General features: G+C 32.1%; 2 protein-coding genes and 1 long non-coding RNA gene across 5 annotated transcripts; 2 read left to right on the top strand and 1 right to left on the bottom strand.

Annotated features, from left to right (window-relative positions):
* Positions 1–3,035: 3,035 nt before the first annotated feature.
* On the bottom strand, positions 3,036–5,404 carry LOC106379661. 2 transcript variants are annotated; one of them, XR_007319575.1, is made up of 3 exons: positions 3,725–4,132; positions 3,425–3,658; positions 3,036–3,295 (listed from the first exon to the last, which is right to left on the bottom strand). It is a non-coding gene; the product is annotated as an uncharacterized LOC106379661 (long non-coding RNA). The 2 variants fall into 2 exon arrangements; XR_002655556.2 differs by lacking the exon at positions 3,036–3,295 and having other exon boundaries at positions 3,377–3,658; positions 3,725–5,404.
* A 4,855-nt stretch (positions 5,405–10,259) lies between these two features.
* On the top strand, positions 10,260–12,010 carry LOC106379662. The gene is made up of 2 exons (XM_013819564.3): positions 10,260–11,598; positions 11,683–12,010. The coding sequence occupies exons 1-2, from the start codon at positions 10,339–10,341 to the stop codon at positions 11,722–11,724; spliced, it is 1,302 nt and encodes a 433-aa protein (XP_013675018.1). The 5' UTR covers positions 10,260–10,338; the 3' UTR covers positions 11,725–12,010.
* A 3,319-nt stretch (positions 12,011–15,329) lies between these two features.
* Positions 15,330–19,690, top strand: LOC106381795 (protein MALE DISCOVERER 1). Of its 2 annotated transcripts, none has more exons than XM_013821723.3 (14): positions 15,330–15,692; positions 15,928–16,275; positions 16,354–16,486; positions 16,572–16,643; positions 16,725–16,868; positions 16,969–17,118; positions 17,202–17,282; positions 17,390–17,439; positions 17,564–18,001; positions 18,081–18,271; positions 18,348–18,480; positions 18,573–18,727; positions 18,817–19,008; positions 19,097–19,690. In XM_013821723.3, the coding sequence occupies exons 2-14, from the start codon at positions 16,176–16,178 to the stop codon at positions 19,352–19,354; spliced, it is 2,097 nt and encodes a 698-aa protein (XP_013677177.1). In that variant the 5' UTR covers positions 15,330–15,692; positions 15,928–16,175; the 3' UTR covers positions 19,355–19,690. The 2 variants fall into 2 exon arrangements, with proteins under 2 accessions (XP_013677177.1, XP_048603837.1); XM_048747880.1 differs by having other exon boundaries at positions 15,331–15,535.
* Positions 19,691–20,251: the final 561 nt, after the last annotated feature.

The raw sequence follows: 20,251 nt of genomic DNA, 5'->3' as shown, positions 1-20,251 counted from the left end.
TCTACACATGTTTTATTCAGTCTCTGTCTCTGTGTTTTCTTGCTTCGTGGCTGAGTAGTCACCTTCCTTAGTCTAGGGTGTTACGGTGTTAGATCTGTGAGCTAAACATAAATAAGTTAATCATTCAATTTTCTTCATTCATAACTATTCTTATTGCTTGTATTAAACTGGCCAGTTATTGTTAGATCATAGGTTTAACCTGTTCATTAATCGTGTAATAGGTTGCTAGATCTGTTATGAATGAGCATTGCATTCCTAATCAGCGAAAGTAGATATTAGGGTGTTCTGTGAACCTATCGGACTTGATCTTAACGTTCATCATCACGCCTTGATCCAAGCGAGAGCTTAGGTATTGAGGCTGATCGTTGAAAGGTGAAGCACCACGACAGTGGGCTGATCTATCTTAAGTGATCCGAGTTCTAGACTAGTGCTAAATTAAACTTGAATAATTGTTTGGCTCACATTTGTTTAACACCCGATCAACCACCCTAGGCTAGCATTCTGTATAATCTGAAACCAAACTTACTTGTTACTTGCTTTATGCGATTCACAATTTTAAAACCCCCATATTGTTGTAGCTTAATATTGATCCCATAAAGATAAAGTGTGAATTGGTCCTCTGGAATTGAATCTCAAATACTACATATATACTGTGAGCTTGCAGTAGATAAATACGCAATTTTAGTGTATCAGTAGCGGTTGTTGGCGTTTTGTAACAATCACTCAAACCACTCTAAACCTCATAAATTCAAAAATTGGTTCTAGCTAGCGTTTGCCTGTTGCGGGTGGTTGCGAGATGATACATTTTTTTTCTTTTTTCTAAACAATATAAATACAAAAATAAAAATATTTAGTAAAATATTTAATAAAATATTTAAATTGGAATTATGAGAATACTAAAATATAACTATTATATTTTAATTAATATTTTAAAATTTAAAAATAAAAATATTTTCTATAATTTTAAAAAATTTAAAACTATAACTTTCTAAATATAATTTACATATTTATTATAATATTATGATTTTGATATTTTTATAATTATATAAAATTAAATATTATTAATTTATTATTTAACCGCTGCTGCATTTAGTGGTTAACCAGTCATAAGTATCCTGCAAACGTACTAATTTCTAACCGCAGAACCAGTCGTACAAAACTCTTAGAACCGCTAGAAACCACAGCTATCCGTATCCGCAAACTTCCGTAGCCGTAACCACAACTGCGGCATTTGAAGACCCTAAGTCATCTAAATAAAGTTAACCAACCGCAATCCTCGCCTTTCTGCCGCAGACCGGTCAACCAGACTTCAAACCAGACCTGAGGCAAGAACAGATCTACCACCTCCACGAGCCGTCGACTCTCCGATAGACTTAAGAGACTATTTGGAAAACCCTAAAATGCCGCTTCCACCGAACGCAATCCCTACACCCACCGTGCCATGACTCCAACACTAATTTGCATTTTTAATTTCTTAGTTGAAGTAAGGGTAATTTTTTTCCCATATAGATAAAAAACCTCAAATTCACTATGTAACCAAAACACTCCTTTCTCCTTATTTATTTTCCTATCTCTCTCTAACCTCTCATTAAAAATTTAATTGTTTTTTTAAATGTCTTGTTTTTTCAATTAAATGTGTAGTTGGGAAAAAGCTAGTACTAATTTAGTTTTGAAATCATAATATCAATTTCATTTTCCGATAAATAAAGCTACTATTAAAATGTTCGTCCTTTTCTTCACAAGAAACAAAAACACCGCTGGTGAATTCAATGAACATTTACACACTTTCAAAGAGTTTGGTAGTTATTAAATTCTAATAATGGAGAAAATTAATATTTGTTATCAATTTCTTCACCTTTTTCGATGCATATATGGTCCACATTATTGGAAACTGTTTGAGAAAGGCATAAACTATGGATGAATATCTTTACAAAAGTATAAATTATTTCTTTGCCAAAATTCATGACTATAATTTCTCTTTTTCTTACCTTAAATGTCAGGCTTTTAGCCTATTAAAAACTGTAGCAAAATAAGTAATGTCAGTATATATATGTATATATATATATATAACAAATTTGAAATTACAGTCAGATATCCACGTACATTGAAGCATATATAGATGACCTATATAAGATGGTTTGTCATACCATATTCACATTATTTTAAAATAATATAAATTATTGCACATATATTTCTAAATTCTCTAAATGAAACAATGTTGTTTGGTTATTTTACAATCAACATTGTTCTCAGTATAGTATAGTCCAATAGCTGTTATGTTGTATGTACATAAACGGTGAGAATAGAAGGTGAAGTACCATTTATTAGCATTTTCAGTCGTTGCCCAAACATTACATTATGGTACTGTAGTGTTGAGTCCGACAAAGTAGATGTGTTTGAGTTTTTTATTACCATCTGGCATACTCTCTTTGTTCCTGATCTGTTTCATCTCAAATGAGACACCAAAATGACATCATTTTATTAAATTTGGTGATTTGTAAATAGATTATAAAAAGACTAATATTATTGATAGTTTTAGTTTATAGTTGAAAACATATGATGCTATTTTGTATTTTCTTACATTAGTTAACATTAAAATATTATTTTATTTATATTTAATAATTTAACTTAATGAATATTATCAGTTACATTAAGTTGTAACAAAATAAAATTCATGTTATGTACTTTTCATTTTAAAATATATAAATTTTTAATTTAATAATGTTTTATAATATATATATATATATATATAATTTTAGTACAAAAAAAAACAGTGAAACATAACATTAGCAAATTTCAACAAATAAATATAAAATCTAAATATCCTAAAATATAATTACTCAATTACATAAATTAATGTATTAAATATTAAACCTAAAATATTAATGATATATTATTATTATTATTATTATTTTAGTGTAGAATTTGATATTATGATTACGGATGAAAATTAAAGTTCAACACTAACACTAAATTTTATGTAATATCAACATTAATTTTGGTGTTATGGTTGGAGTTGCTATAACACAAAACAGTGGAAATATAATTTATATTATAAAACTATAAACGAAAGCTAAAATACCTTACGATGAAAAAATAAAACAAGTATACCACTAGTAAAAATTCACCGCATAGCCACTACAATACAGTGGCTATAGAAGAGAAAAACGTGGCTACAAAGAAAATAAGTCACGCTTATGGATTGGAAATTTACCGTGGCTATAGCCTCGTGGCTGGAAAAAACTGTGGCTAAACGTGGCTACGAGCCACGGTTTTACCATGCTGCTTTTCGTGGCTAACATAACAACAAATAGCCACGGTTAGCCACTATCTCACTGTGGCTTTATTAAAATTTAAAAAGAAAAAAAAACAAGAATAAAAAATAAAATAATTTATTAATAAAATATAAAATCTTATAAATTACATGTTTATTATATATGTATATCCTCGCACAGCACCACGCGCACCAGGCCATGAACCACGCGCAACATTCCTCCGGTGATAGCCTACCCCCGTGTCGCCGGTGATACACGCACCACCTCACCACCTTCATCTTCTTCAATATTGGCTCTGGAAGGAGCCAGCGAAGCTTCATCTTGGCTTTTCTTCTTCTTCCTTTGTCTTCTCTCCTTCTTCTTCTTCTTCCTAGTTTAAAAATCTGAAACAAAATAAACACATTAATCGAAATCTAAAAAACGCAAATACGAAAAAGATTCAGTATCACCTCCGCTTCTTCCTCAGCCCTCTATGTCTCTCCATCTTCGTTACCGTCGCAGTCCACCTCCGTCTCTGTCATCTATCAAAACAAAATCAAATACATACACAACTGATAAGAGACAAACATAGATATGTGAGTAGAGGCATTGATGTTTCTTCTGTGAGCAGAGATGGAGAGATGTGTGAGCGGTAGAGAGATCTGTGTGAAAACGAAACTTAGATCTAAAAATCAATCAGAGATGAGAGAAGAGAAGGAAGAAGAAAATAAATTAAAAATAAAAATAAAAAGCGTGTGTAGTTGTAGCCGTTCGATAGATCTTTATGAATGGTTGTGATCTAACAGGGGGTAATCCGTTCCTTTCTTCTTTTGACCAATGAGAAGTTAGTTTAGGAATTAGCATTAGATTTCAGTATTTCTTTTCTTTTTATTATTTAGTTGTTAGCTAATGATTATAGTGCATAACCTAAAGAAAATTGATAAGATTTTCAATTTAAATTTCAATATTTTGAATTTAAGATATAATGCTTCATGGTTTAATGATATATGTTTACAATATAGAGTTTATAGTTTGAGAAATAGGATTTGAGTATACTTGTTAGTATTAAATGTAAATGTTAAGATTAAATAATTGAAAGTATAAATATTTTTAGAGTTTGAAATATATAAATTTTGGGTTTAATTAGATTTAAATATTTGTGATTTAATGTATGATATAAGGTTTGTGGTTTGAAAACATTAGATTTATGGTTTTTGTATGTGAAGTTTAAGATTATAAGGGTTTAGGTTTAAGATTTATAATGGATTTTAAAGAAATTTATATTTAGAATTTAAATTTAACATTTATATTTAAAGTTTGAAAAAATGTTATATTTGTATTTTGGTTTTAGTATCTAGAATATATAATTTAATTTTGAAGTTTAGGGTTTAGGGTATATAAAAACTAAATAGCCACAAAAATAAAGTGGCTGAGTCGTGGCTAACGATTAGCCACTGTTATTTCGTAGCTAAATCGTGGCTACTAAAATAACCATGATTATTTAGTGACTGATTCGTGGCTAGAAAAGAATAATCGTGGCTTTTTAAAAAATTGTGGCTAACCGTGGCTAATCGTGGTTAAACAATGACTTTTTCAAATAAGCCACGATTTTACACTGGCACTACCGTGGCTATGCGGAAAATTTTTACTAGTGTACTACTGATGTACTCTGGTTTTAAACATGGTGTTTAGTTATTTTGAGGTTTTTGTAGAGTTTTCTATCTATGCTTACTAACTTTTGACATAATGTTTTGTTGTTATTGAAACTTTTTGGAGTCTTCTATCGCAAACAAGTGTATTAGTGCTATATTCTTGGATTGTTCTTATTGATTGGACTTGACTAATCATCTAATTCATAATTTTATGTTAATTAAATACGGTGAAATTTAATTTGATAGTCTGAAAATAATTATTATGAACAAAGTCTTTTAGCCAAGAAGACATTATGTTATTACTTTTTGTGAACCTATCCGAATTTGGACTTAATGTATGTTTAATCTTTTGGGTTTAAGCAGAGCGAGTCAGTTCTGTAGGTTGTTATACCATCTCCAATATATATTTATATTTTTACTTCTAAAATAGAAGAACTCTATAATAGAGATGGGTCTTACTCCAATATATTTCTCTAAAATAGAAATTTCTACATATAGAGCAAAATATAGAGGAATGTTATTTCCTCCTCTATAAATAGAGAAAAATAGTAATCTCTATTTTAGAGACGAAAATAGAGATGAGTTGGAGACTTGGAGCGATTTTACCTCTAAATATTATTATATAGATAAAAATAGAAGTGTGTTGAAGATGCTTTAAGCATAGTAAGCATAGTATTGGAGTCATCTGAGATTAATCAACTAGACGAATAACCCGTGATGCTTAACATTTTACATTGATCTAAGCGAATTAAAAATTGTACCATTTCTATATTTTATCTAAAATTGTAAAACAAAGAAAAATAAAATAACTTAAATTTCAGAAAACAATTGACTATAAATATAACATGTTCTTTTGAATTCATTCAATAAACTAGTGTATTTAGATATTTCAATCATAGATGGTTTAATGGATATAACAAAACCAACTTATTTAATATTTCATGTGGCATGATATACCGCAAATATGTTTTAACAGTTTTAATTTCGAAAATTTTCTTTTAGCTACAGTGATTGACACCAAATAGTCAACAATATCTATAAATTGTTTTTATGTTTTGACTAAGAAAAAAGTTTCCCAGCTATAGGAAGTTTACGCTAATATGGTGAAAACCATTGGAATGTATGAGAATGTGTCGACAACTACACAAAGTTTATGTTAATACATGTCACATGTACGAAGTAAATGATTATATGGTGGAAATATCACAATTGAGTTTAACTGATTTTAAGCTAAGTTAATGGGGTCAATCCGTAATATATGAAAGTTAATTCCAATTTACAAAATCCGAACCCGGCCCAACTCCTTTACCCGACTCAATTGTGGACTTAAGTCTCTTGTTTGGATCCCCAATTTTTGAAATTAGGGTTCATAACAACAAAAAATCGATTTTAAACAGAGAGAGAGAGAAGAGAGAGAGAGAGAGAGAGAGAGAGAGAGAGAGAGAGAGAGAGAGAGAGAGAGATGGAATTGGGATGATCCAACATTAAGCGAAGGGGCAAGGCAAGTGTAGGCAATGCGCTTTATTTTTGTGGGTTACCGGCAATTATATCTCAAGCATAGGCATACAAAATCTCACTCTGTTTTGTCTACTCAAAGGTTCGCAGTCGGCTCTCACTCTGTCTCTAGAGGCGGGCCCTTCCCTTTCTCTCAATTTCTCACCTCTGTTTTCCCCAAATCGATTTCTGTTATGAACCCTAAAATTTCCAATTGGGGCAAAATGAAGAACACGGGTTGGGCTAAGGGAAAGGAAGAAATCAGGTTTTAATAATTTGGGTCGGGTTGGGTCGGGTTGGATTTAGTTAAATTGGGGTTAAGTTTAATAAATTACGAATTAACCCCATTAACTTAGATTAAAATCAATTAAACCCAATTGTTATGATGCCACCATATAATCATTTACTTCGTAAATGTAGCATGTATTAACATAAACATCGTGTAGTTATTGACACATTCTCATATATTGGATGGTTTTTACCATATTAGCGTAAACTTCATGTAGCTCGGAAAGTTTTTTCCAAAACTTTTGGATTACCCAAAAAAATAAGTTTTTCAGTAACTTTTATAAATACTTTTGGTACTTGTCCTCAGAAAATATTTAGCTGTATAATATAATTATATAACCAATTATGTCTTAATGCATATCATTCTTTAAAGAACTTTTCAGATTCAATAATGCTCACGAACCTGCTAAAAATGGAAAAAAGTTTGTAAGCTACGTGAAGTTTACTATAATATGGTGGAAACCATCCAATGTACAAAAACATATCAACAACTACACCACGTTTATGTTAATACATGCCACATATACAAAGTAAATGATTATATGGTGGCAACATCACAAACGGATTTAATTGATTTTAAGCTAAGTTAATGGAGTCAATTCGTAATATACTAAAGTTAACTCTGATTTACTAAATCCTACCCGACCCAACTACTTTACCTGCTCCGTGTCAACTTAAGTCTCTTGTTTGGATCCCCAATTCAAAATTAGGGTTCATAAAAAAAAAATTGATTTCAAAGAGATGCAATGGAGAGGAGATTTTCTTTAATACTTTTATCTTCCCCGCTTGTTTTTTTTACTGTTCTTTCTTATAAACGGTCCCAACCCCAACTGATTAGTGTCTGTATTGGAACAAAGCCAAATGTATGTTATGTACATTAAGAGTTAGAAAGTCTAGCGAGAAAGAGAGAAGGAGCCTTCACATAACGCTTTTCCATTGGTCAGCAAAAAAAAAAAAGAGATATGTGAGCCAAGTGAAATGTCAAATTCTCATTGTCAAGAACTTGGTCCAACTTCTGAGAAAATAATGTTTTTCTCGTTGATTTGCATAATAACCCCAGCTTTGGGTTTGCACACCCACTTGTTCTTACGCTTCTTCACATACAAAAGTTGCAGAATATGAAAAAAAAAAGTATCTTTTTTAGAAGATTGACTCACGTACTCTGTTCCACGAGGTTTAAGAATGGCGGAGAAGATAAAAATATTAAAGAAAACTACTCTATATTGCATCTCTTTGAAATCAATTTTTTGGTTATGAACCCTAATTTACGAATTGGGGATCCAAACAAGATACTTAAGTCGACACGGGTCGGGTAAAAGAATCTCGGGTCAGGTCAAATTTAGTAAATCGGATGTAATTTTAATATATTACGGATTAACCTCATTAACTTAGCTTAAAATCAATTACACCCGAATGTGATGTTGCCACCATATAATCATTTACTTTGTATATGTGGCATATACTAACATAAACATGGTGTAGTTGTGGACACATTTTTATACATTAGATGGGTTCTACCATATTATATTAAACTTTGCGTACCTAACAAACTTTTTTCCGCTAAAAATATCCAACAAATATAATTCTAAACTAAAAAAATATCAATTTTATTTATCTATAAATATTAATAAAAATAAGCTCAAAAGTGCCACTTTTGATTATATATTGCCTTAATCAATGATTTTGGTGGTTTATCCTTTAGCCTTTAGGTCGTACCTGCGAACAACTATGCAGGTAACGGATGCAATAAACAAACCAAAACCTTCATTTATTTTGTTTTTCCCAATGGAAGAACGTCTTAAGCAAATCACAACTCACACTCACGGTCAATCAGATTATAACGTTACGGACAACAACGACAAAACGGTTTGTTTTGGAATATGGTGTCGTTTTCAAACTTCGATTAGTAAGAAGTTAACTAACACTAATACAGTAGTGTCATATTCTAAACATTCGGTAAAGATAACATTGATATTCGTCAGTGGAGCTGTTCAAGAAAATCATAGCCACATAATAACCCAACAACAAAAGTTGAATTCATCATATCGAAGAATGTCACTACTCTTTCCAAAGAAGTACTAATAGTTTTTATTTTTGAATAATTGAAATCTATCAAGCTACGAATTAAATTTAACGTGAGAATGATAATCACTATGGGTTTTGTAATGATCAATTTGTATAAAATCTGTACGACCAAAATTATCAATCGGACCCAATCCCTTATATATTAATAAGAAACGTTACAACATTATTTTGTATCCACATGTCATCATGAATGAGAATAAAATTCAGAATTTTCAGAGAAATAGATTGGTTAATCTTAACTTATATTATATTTTTTATTAAACTAACTATTAAATTGATAAATAGTGTACAAAAGAATACTCTCGCACTTTTTTCTTAAATAAAAGTTACGGAATTGCCTAATATGATTAACGTATATATGACAATTAATGATTATGAATAATAAATATTTGATAATAAGTTTTGTATCTTAGCTCTTGTTTGTTTAATTTTATATTAATAAAAGATATTAAACAACTATATTAACCATATATATATCTTATATTTTGAATTTTTAAAACGGCTAAAAAATTATTTAAAACGTTAAATATCTCACATTGAAAATTTGTGATCAATGGTTTAACTTTTTTTGGTAATAACAAGATACAAATGATCATAAATCGTATGAATATAAAGTCTCATTTACTAGACATTCATATTATATAATAATATAGTTTTAAATTAAACTATACAACATAGAATAATACTTAAATATGGTAATTTTTAAATTTGTATTGAAAAAGTATTGAAACCTTAATATTTTAATTTTGAAATTTGCATTAAGAAAATCGCAGATTAGAAATTTTGTGTTTATCATATGAATATAAATTCTCAAAATATAATATATTGTATATCTTTTGATCAAAAAAAAAAAAATATATTGTATATCTATGTCCATGTCATTAAAATTTATTTATATACCATATAAAATAAATAAAATGATTGTTTTGATTTATTTACAAGATGTATTGTTTTGATTTATGTCTTTACTATAATTTAATTATATACATAATACATAAACAAATATAAATAAATAATAATATCCCGCGTAATTGCGAGGATTTTAAGCTAGTATGATAGAATTTGACGATCCAAAATATCACTATCAATCCTGGTAATAAATTTAATGAAATCGGGAAAAAAAATTTGTAAGCCATTTTTGTTTTTCTAGATTTTCTTGTAAAGAAGTTAAAAGGATATACATATAATTCACTTATTTTTGTTTTTGTATCAAAACATTCATTAAAGTATATGTAGCTAAACTTTTGTTTACCTTTTTATTATTTCCTCATCCAAAATTATGATTAAATGTAGTATCATCCTTTGCTACTATTTCTTGTTACATATAATTATACCGATAATATTTTACCTCTCCACAAAGTGTCACCATCAAGTAGTCACTTATGATTTTTATGAATTTGACTACTCTTGAGTCTTGAGTCCCCTCATCCCCGGAACTACAGCCTTCATTATCGCCTTTTGTAGGCCCATGTAGAGCTTCAAGTTTATATAAATGACAATATATAGTAGAGCAGAAGACATCAATAACTCTCTTGCTTCTTTTTCTTTTATATTACACATTCTTGATGCTTCAGAGGTATGTAAGGATTTTTTTGTCTGAAGAAACAATGGAGGAGAAGAAACCGAATCTTGATGCTCCGTTTCTATCCGTGAGACGAATTCCAACGAAACTAGAGAATCCAATCGACTCAGAGAACACCAAGAAGAAGACAACGACGACCAGGAGGAGAAAAGTCAAAGATTCATGTCAAGAAACTGAGCATGGAACTATGGTTCGGTTATTACAAGATGACAAGAGCTTCGATCATGTAATGGAACCATCTTTAGTTCCACCTGGAAAGCCAAAGGATCATCATACACTACTCCAAGAATCAGACCTAATCAAAGCATTGGATATGGTTTCTTCAACCGCAAGCTTCTCTGTTAACTGTAGTACAAACGGAGTAAGTGATGAGTTCGAGAACAATGGAGGCAGGCCAAGCAGTGTATCAAAAGATGACGTCAATCTTGAATATCGTGACCTCATCATGGCGAGATTTTTACCAGCTGCTAAAGCGATTGCCTTGAAACAGAAGAAAGGATCTTTTAGAGACCAAGAAGAGAAGATGATGAAGAAAAAGAAAAAGAAACGGATCATTGCTCTACAGAGAGTCTCCATGGCCATAAATCAAGATTTAAACAATGATGATTATGGTCATGATCATGTTGAAGAAGCAGTCCACTCAAGTGAGCCCAAGAAGGCTATGTTTGGGTTCTTGCCACAGTTATGTTCCAAGAACTCACTGGATGTTCTTAATCCGGTTCTTTTTCGGATCAAAACTTGTCAGAATGTTGCGGTAAGTTCTAGCAAAATCATAAACCCTAAAACACAAGATTCTGTTTATAAAACCAAACCAGCATCATCAACAATAATCGTGAGATCAAACAAGGCTATGAGCAAGTCTCAAGAAACCTGTCCAATACCAAGATTTTCAGAAAAGCTTTCCACAACTTCGAGGTTGCAAAGGACATCGAGTACTCAGATCAAGAGACAAGATGCGAGGTTTCTTTCGGAGGGGGTAAAGAGAACGAGGAACAGAAACAAAAACAGGTCAGGGAATATCTCTGTTTCTCAACCTCCGTTGCCTAAAACTCCTTCAGAGTCCTGGCTTTGCCGTACACTTCCGAGAAGTTCGACAGTCAGCACCGTCGTCCCTGGTCAATTACCCGTCCTTCTATCCGGTCAAGACACCGGTTTGAGGAAGATGATGGATCAAAAGTCTATTAAATGGGAGACGATTGTAAAAACATCTTATAAACACCATGACAATGTACGCTACTCAGAGGTATGAATGATATTCTGAAGATATCTTTATTCTTCTATGTATTTTATTTTGATTTTCAGTGTGATTTTTCCGGATTATGTACAGGAGCTCACTGTTGTTCATCCCTCTCGTCAACACAAACCATAAACCGGAATCTTCTTTTCCGGTACAGTAAAATTTAGTGATATTTATTTAATGTTATTATTACGATTGTGGTATGTGTGTGTTAAAGAAGAAAAATAATCTGTAGAAGAGGTAATAATGTCGGATCAATCCAAACTCCGTGTCGGACCAGTTTGGGTTAGGTCGGAAATATAGTGCCACATATCAGCATTTATTATTATCACCACCAGTATCTAAGGATGTGTATGTGTATTGATTCAAACATTTGGAATGAATTTTTTTTAAACGAAAATTTCATTTTATTTTAAAATATTATAATAAAAGTTTAAAATCTAATATTGATTATATTATTTTACAAATGTCTAAACAAGATCCAATTCATGGGCTAAACCATGAATATTATTTGATAAAAAAATCCATGAATATATTCATCTGGACAAATGTCTAATTATAGTATTTTATAAATGTCTTCTAACATCCTAGATATACTTAACTAATGATCCAAAAACACCAAAAGTCTTTTGTTATTGAATTTTTAGGTATAATCAATCTGCTTTTATAATTTTAGTCCAAAATGTTTTACAAATACAAAAGATTCAAATTCATGGTCTAATTATGATTTGACATGAATCGGCCAGAAAACTGACTTAAGCTATTATATATCCGATAATTTTAAGCCAAACTTAATATATAGTTTTAAAACATTACATACCATTAAAAACGATATAAGTGACTGAATCCTAAACCTGATCGAAAACCGAAACCATATCAAACTTATGAACAAGAAATCAGTTTTAGTTTGACAACTATTTTTTTTTTAAATACTACATCACCCAAACTGAAATATATATATAGGGAATTTGGGTTCAATAACACCAAAAAAAATATAATTAGCTATCTTGCTAAAATCCCAAGCTCTTTCTTCTTTTCTATTCCTATCTCTTTCTTCCCCTCTTTCTAAAAATCTTATTTTCCTTTTTTTTTTGTTATTCCACCAATAAACCCATACATATATAAATATATATTAAATGATCCTAGTTTTAAGTTTTAACTGGTATTTTGGAAACAAAAATCAATGAGACGTACATATGAATTTTCTGACCACCCAAAATCATTAACTTCTTGTAATGCTCATCAATCATTCAATATTCAAATCATTTCATAGTGACAATTTTTTTGGGTCTGTATCCACGTCAGTTTTAGATTCGATTCTCCTTAAAAACTAAATTATCATCACTTGGTCAGTCTGGTTTACAAAGTAGATCGTAACAGATGATCGGCTCACCTCTGACATTAATTGAAAGATATTCCAAATTCGGATCAGACAGTGTGGTAGTCAGTCCACTCTGTAGCAATAAGTGTGGTCCTCACGGATCCGTCCGGCTATAGAATTTCTCAAAAAAAAAAATCATTTCAGATGTTTGACTAGCATAGAGCATGCGTATTGCCTATGGTAAACGGATGGGCTTACTGAAAAAGAATTATGAATGATTTGGACCTATCTTTAGGTTCAGCGAAGAATACATAAAATAAAATTAAGCCCAACAATTTTCATCAAGAAAGAGAAAGAAAAAAACACTAATACCAAAGTATCGGTGGTTAATGGCCTTGTTCGGAAACTCGCTAGGCGTAACGCGTGCGGCGCACCCGGGTCTAACGAGTTATCAGAAAAACGGGAAAAAATCGGAGAGTACGCGGAGCGGAATTTTTGGTATTTTTATATGTATAACACTTCATTTATACGTATTTATGTATAATACATGTTAAAGTTACACATCAAACATATATAATACATGTTCCAATGAGATTTTGTTAGTTTTCAAAGTCAGGGTTTCAAAAAAAATGGGGAATTTTTTGTATAGGAAATAAAGTTTGGGAGAAGATTGGGTTAATAATTGGTTTGGAGATTGGACGATGGCAAATAGATGTGTTTAACAAAAATTTGGGCCAAACTAAAATATATACACGAGGAAGTGACGTGTTTGGGCGAAGCGTTTTTGCTTATTAAACGGACGTTTTATTAATTCCACGGCATTACGCGTCCGTTATGCGGTTGAGCGTAGAATGAAACGAATTGAACCATTTCGTCACGGTTACCTTCCGCTTTACGATTACTCGTCCGATTAATCGGCTAGGCGGCCGATTTTTAGAACAAGGGTTAATGGTAATGCAAGGAGGTTCGATTCATTCTCTTGTACACTGAATTTAAACTACTTTTAGTATGAAATTTTTTAATTTCAAAGATTAATTTCCGGCATGTGAGAGATTATGTGTTTAATGCCCAGAACTTCTATAGTTATAAAAAGAAGCTAATCATATAGATGTATCAAAATCACTTGGTGATTCCAACTAATAACCCCATTATAAAATTTTGCAATAATAAAGTCGAGAAAAAATAATTAGTGTTGACTTTCAAAAAAAAAATTAAGGTTGACTCGAACAATTATTTTTTAGATTTTTAGTCAAGAACAATTTTAAAAGAAAGTTGTGGATGTCATGTACTATATAGAGTACATCAGTCATGTTACTGCGCTCACTATATATGCCACGTCACTAGACTTATAACCGTTGATCACCCCATTAACAACTAATAAAAACAATACATGATTAATTGGGGCTTTTTGGTATTTTATCTATAAATCCAGATATTTATATATAATGTACATGTTGATGGTCTAGAAGTACGCGTCCATAGCTCACAAGTTCAACACAGAGCGCACTTTGTCAATATTTAGTTTTAGTTTAATAAATGCGATATATCTGTCTTCAACTTTTTTTGTTGCGATTTTACTAACTTTTTATGGCGACATTATTCATTTTCATTAGTTTACCATATTACAAGTTATTTTGTGAATTTTATCTACATATAGCAGCTTTATGACAAATTCTAATTTGGAACATAAAACTCTAATTTTAGTTTTTTTTTTAAACATAAAACTCTAATATTTACAAAGCTTCTCAATTGGGCCAACTCAATTTCACAAATTAAGAGCCGATTTCTTTTCTTCAACCATTGCAGGGAAATACGTTTTATAGCGTAGACAGACCGACACAATTTGTTCACCATAATAATCTTATAAATCTTTTTTTGGTTAAACAATCTTATGAATCTATGATCAATGTAACCAGCGGGGTAGGCCTGGCGGTGTTGAGAGAGCTTCGGCCTCAATACGCACCCGGGTTCGAACCGCTGGCCAGGCAATTGGGGTATCTAATTCCCTATAGTACCAAATAGTCTGCCTCGCGCCGAGGGATTGGCCCCTGGGGGGTGGAAGTCCCTCTAGGTTAATCAAAAAAAAAAAAAAAATCTATGATCAATGTTTAATTGGACAAGTTCTCGGCAAAACGGGCGCATTTTAAAACATAAAAATACTGAAATAGTGGGACCTATATTTCTGCTAATCTTTCCCGCCGTGCATATATATTCGGGGACACTGGAAGGAATTACCGCAAAATGAATGATTTCTTGATTTTTTGTTTATTTTTATTTAATGAAAATTATAAAAATATAGTAAAAATGTGGAATTCTTTAATAGTTACATGTATGTGTATACACATTTCTATAATTATGGAAAACTTAAAGCAAGTTAATAGAGACTTACTCATCGAATTGGGAGTTTCGAGAGGATAAAAAAATAGAGAGAGTTTTGTGGGGGAAAATTGTTAGAAAGAATTAAAAAAATAGAAAAAAGGGATTCGCAGAAAGAGAGAAGGAAACAAAGAAAAAGGAGAGGAAGGAGAGAGAACCCACCACCCTTTGGCCCTGGAGAGACCAAAGATGGTCGAAGAGAAAAAACTCTGAGATCATCATCATCAACATCCTGCAAAAACAAGGGCAAGTTCAACAAGAAATCAGAAAATATAACTCAATATTCATTAAAATTCTCTTTATAAGTCATTTTCGCTTCCTGGGATATATTTTAGTTGTTGATTCCCTTCTTTTTGGTAAACGATTCCCGATTTTTTTGTTAAGAAGAAGTTTTTTCTGTAAGGTAAATTTGTTTTCTTCTGATTACATGTTTGATTTGTTTATACATTGTATCCAAAAGTTCTTCATTTATGAGGGAGAATGATTTTTTTTTCTTTCTTTTTGGAATTTTTTGTGGGTTCATATTTTCTTCACGTTGCTTCTTCAAGGCGTTATTCGTATTCCTTTTTTAATTGTTTTAATACTTTTTGTTCAAATTTTTGATATTTCTTTTGTGTTTGTTTCGTGTTGGCTTTTAGGTATTAAAAGATTATCAAGAAGAAGAGAATTTCACGAGTTGTTGACTCTTGAAAATTCATTTTTTGATGATTAGGGTGTTGTGCAATAAATTTTGCAAACAATGAGAGACCCTTATTATTATTCAATCATCAACCTCGTCCTTCTCTTCTTGCTGAGGATTCTGTAAAGTTTGCAATTTTTTTTATTTTATTTCTGTATTTGTTTATTAGAAAAAAAAATCTGGAGATTTTGTATAGCACTACCTGAAATGGGTTGTCGATGGAATCATACTGGATTTCAATACTCTTGCTTTATGTTCTTGGTCATTACCCTTCAATCTCGTTCCTCATTATCCCTCAACTCCGAAGGTAAAACATATCAACAGCCTTTTCTCAATCTTGTCTTCTTTGGAATGTTTTTAATTGAAATGTTCTTGAATGTTATAGGATTTCTGTTGTTGAAATTCCGGGAAAGAGTTGATTCTGATCCTCATGGAACTCTTGCGAATTGGAATATTTCTGATGATCATCTGTGTTCTTGGTTTGGTGTAACGTGTGTCGACAATAAAATCCAGATGCTGTAAGTTCCTGTTTTTTTTTTTAATATTACGTCTTTGAAATTCTTGCCGCAGTTTATGATGAATATTTTTGGTTTGGTTCTGTAGGAATCTTAGTGGATGTTCTTTGGGAGGAACTTTAGCACCTGAGCTAAGTCAATTGAGTGAACTAACATCTCTGTAAGGGCTGTTTGAAACCTATCTTCTTGCTCAGATTCTTGAAGAAAAAAACAAGAACTCAAAACCAATTCTTTTGTGTAGCATACTAAACAAGAACAATCTCTTTGGTGATATTCCAAATGAATTTGTCACGTTCCCGAGATTGAAATTGTTGGATTTACGAGATAATAAGTTAAACGGAGCAGTTCCACCTGAGCTAAACAAGATGTTGTCACCAGAGAACTTGTAAGTCAAAAGGCTTGTGACGCTTTTTTTTTTGAATAAAACCAAATCAATGTATGGACAAGAGACTAACGTTTTGTTTTTGTTTTTTTGGTGGGTTCAGGTTGCTTTCTGGTAACAAATTTGCTGGTTATATGAAGATAAAGTTCCTTAGACTTCAATCGCTATATAAAGTCAACTTGAACAAGCATCGAGAGCTGTCTTCTGCTTCCAATGCTGTCTTCGACTGTGTAAATAGAAAACTTGGATACTGGTAAAATGAACTTTCTGCATTATTGATGTTCAGTTGGAGGACTCTTACACAATGTTTTAATAAAAACTATATCCATTTGACAGTGTTTCAAGGAGAAGACTGTTAAGACTAAACAAAGCAAAAGCATTTGTATTGCGGATTAAAGCAACTACAAGACAGTACATGAAAGCATTTTCCTTTTTCAAAATATAAATTCAACAACTCAAATCATTTTTGTTTGATTTTTGTATTATTTTTTCCTTACTGATTTTCTATGTCTATGTCTGTTCAGGCTGCTAAGTGAGCCTCACGGGAAGAATAAAGTCGTGACTTACATCCCAAGTAAGCAAAAGAAAAACAACCCAAACTTCTGCTTTTGAAACACATACGCTAAATGTATTTTTTTTTTAATGAACTCATGCTAAATGTAACTCAATCTTTAATTTTATTTTTCTCTTGTTGGCAGGTTCCATAGAGAATGGATCTAGTATCTTCAGAAGGCGTGAGTTACTAGAGGGAACAAGTAACTTAGCAGCTATGCCTGCGCCTGATGCTCCTAGTCCTTCTCCTCAGATCATAACCAACGTGTTTCCTCGAAGCAGCGGGTCTTTTCCTGCGTTGGCTACTGCAAAGAAGAGAATACCTCCATTGATCCCTCCTTCTCTTCCTCCAACAGATGAGAACAACAACAACAACATAAGCTCTGATCCCCCGAGGCAATTTGAAGAAGAAGAAACAAAAGGGTCTAAGGATGTTTGGTTATATGTTCTTATCGGCGTTGCTGCTTTTGTAGCGGTGTTGATAGTAATAGCTGTTATATTCTTCTTCCGGAAAAGAGCAGTAAAGACTATAGGTCCATGGAAGACTGGTTTAAGTGGACAGTTGCAGAAAGCTTTTGTAACTGGTAAGAAAATGGTTTTAAAACTTTTTTTTTTATTTTGGTTCTGTTTTAGGTTTGACATAATGTGAGAAATGTTTTCCAGGTGTACCAAAGCTAAACCGGTCTGAATTAGAAACAGCTTGTGAAGATTTCAGTAACATCATTGAAACATATGATGGTTACACTGTCTATAAAGGAACTTTATCAAGTGGTGTTGAGATTGGGGTTGCGTCAACCGCGATTTTGGAAAGGAGAGACTGGTCAAGAGCCATGGAAATGACTTACCGTAGAAAGGTAACACTCTAAGAATCATACATTTTCGCCTTTTTCGAAGAATCTTGATTGATATTGGGAGAGCTCAACTTTGCAGATTGATACAATGTCAAGAGTCAACCATAAGAACTTTATAAATCTAATTGGTTACTGTGAAGAAGATGAACCATTTAATAGAATGATGGTTTTCGAATATGCCCCAAATGGAACTCTTTTCGAACATTTGCATGGTAAACATCTAAAAAGGCCTTCATCTTGTGATATTGGTTGCTTATTAGTTATTATTATTATCATCAAACCATGCTCATCTTGTCTTGTTCAGATAAGGAGATGGAGCATCTTGATTGGAGCGCGAGGATGAGGATAATTATGGGAACTGCTTATTGTCTGCAACATATGCACGAGCTTAATCCGCCAATGTCACTCTCTAAACTTGCTTCATCAGCAATCTACTTAACCGATGATTATGCAGCAAAGGTTCTTGTTTCCTTGCTTAACAAGAAACTGTTTCAATGGTTCTTGATTGCTTGCGTAATAAACCACTAAATAATTTATTCTGTTTTCAGGTCGGAGAGGTTCCTTTCGGCTCACAAACTGGACTTAAATCGAGAAAGCCGACAAGTGGTGATTTAGACAAATCTTTATTGCCGTTACCAGCTGAACCAGAGACTAATGTCTTTAACTTTGGAGTATTAATGCTTGAGATAATCTCTGGAAAACCCCCAGATTCAGATGAGGAAGGATCAATTACAAAATGGGTACTTCAACTCAAATATAACAAAAAAGGATCTATTTTCTTTTGAAATTGACATCACTAATGTAACACTTTTATGGTTTCTTTAATAGGCATCAAAGTATCTGGAGAGTGATAAGTTGAAAGATATGATAGATCCTACATTAACAACGTTTAAAGAAGAGGACCTTGAAGTTATATGTGACGTAGCACGGCATTGTCTGAGAACTGACCAGAGTCAACGACCAACAATGAAAGATGTGATTGAGCAACTGAAAGAAGTAATCAACATTTCTCCAGAACAAGCTACACCGAGACTCTCTCCTCTTTGGTGGGCAGAGCTTGAGATCTTATCCTCTGAAGCTACTTAACTGGAAGAACCATTCTCTCCTCCTCCTCTCTCTCTCTCTCTCTCTCTCTTCGAGTTGTCACAAGTGTCAAGAGGTCCAGGTTCACGCGCTCTTTCTCTGTCTCTTTCCCTCTGCTTACAGTAAACATCGTCGTATGTAAAAGTTGTTTTCTTTTCTTTTTAAATTCTTCATATTAAATTTGTTTCTTGGTTGGTTTTGATAGTGTATTTGGATCCAGATAATACAACGATGTGTCTGTATAATTGTATTCTACCATACATATACCTATTACGTATACGTATTTTATGGTGAAATGTTGTTGTAACTATTAAGTATTAACTTCGGTTTTCTGAACTATTTCCTTCTGTGATATTTTTCATTTGTATGTGAAGTGTTTTTTATTGATAGAGGTATATGACATGATTGTTTGTGGCACTTTGGTTTCCTGTTACAAGTCTCCTAAGCCAAGAGATTTGAACATCAACTTCAAAATATTCCAGATAGATGTTATCACTGCTTAGTAATAGTCACATTGCTTCCGGTCTTGGAAAACCAATTTTAACTCGCAAACTACGTACATGCAAATGGGGAAAACAATTTTTTGTTAAAATGGAGTTTTTTTTTTTTTTTTTTTTTTTTGTAATTAGATTAAAATGGAGTTAGATAAAACCTTTTCAAGGTTAATTGCATATGACGAAAAGCAAATAAAATATTTACTTAGTTGAAGTTGAATACATATGGATATCCCTCCACATATGCGATATGCGGAAATTTGTGACATAAAAAAGAAAAGATGGCTTTTCCCACCCAATGTCTCAAATATTACCACGAGTAAATATACACAAGCTTAAGATGAAAGTTTGAATGTGGATAAGTTACAAAAAAAAAGTTTGAATGTACCTATACTTAATAGAGAAT

Source organism: Brassica napus, chromosome C2 (genome assembly GCF_020379485.1).
Source record: "Brassica napus cultivar Da-Ae chromosome C2, Da-Ae, whole genome shotgun sequence".
Taxonomy (NCBI): domain Eukaryota; kingdom Viridiplantae; phylum Streptophyta; class Magnoliopsida; order Brassicales; family Brassicaceae; genus Brassica; species Brassica napus.
This window is presented reverse-complemented; position numbering and strand designations above follow the sequence as displayed.

Excerpts from the sequence above, each read along its gene's own strand:
- LOC106381795 (XM_013821723.3), top strand. The coding sequence starts at position 16,176 with ATGGGTTGTCGATGGAATCATACTGGATTTCAATACTCTTGCTTTATG. Across the intron at positions 17,283-17,389 it reads GCAACTACAAGACAGTACAT|GCTGCTAAGTGAGCCTCACG; the intron begins GAAAGCATTTTC and ends ATGTCTGTTCAG. Across the intron at positions 17,440-17,563 it reads AGTCGTGACTTACATCCCAA|GTTCCATAGAGAATGGATCT; the intron begins GTAAGCAAAAGA and ends TCTTGTTGGCAG.
- LOC106379662 (XM_013819564.3), top strand. The coding sequence starts at position 10,339 with ATGCTTCAGAGGTATGTAAGGATTTTTTTGTCTGAAGAAACAATGGAG. Across the intron at positions 11,599-11,682 it reads ACAATGTACGCTACTCAGAG|GAGCTCACTGTTGTTCATCC; the intron begins GTATGAATGATA and ends GATTATGTACAG.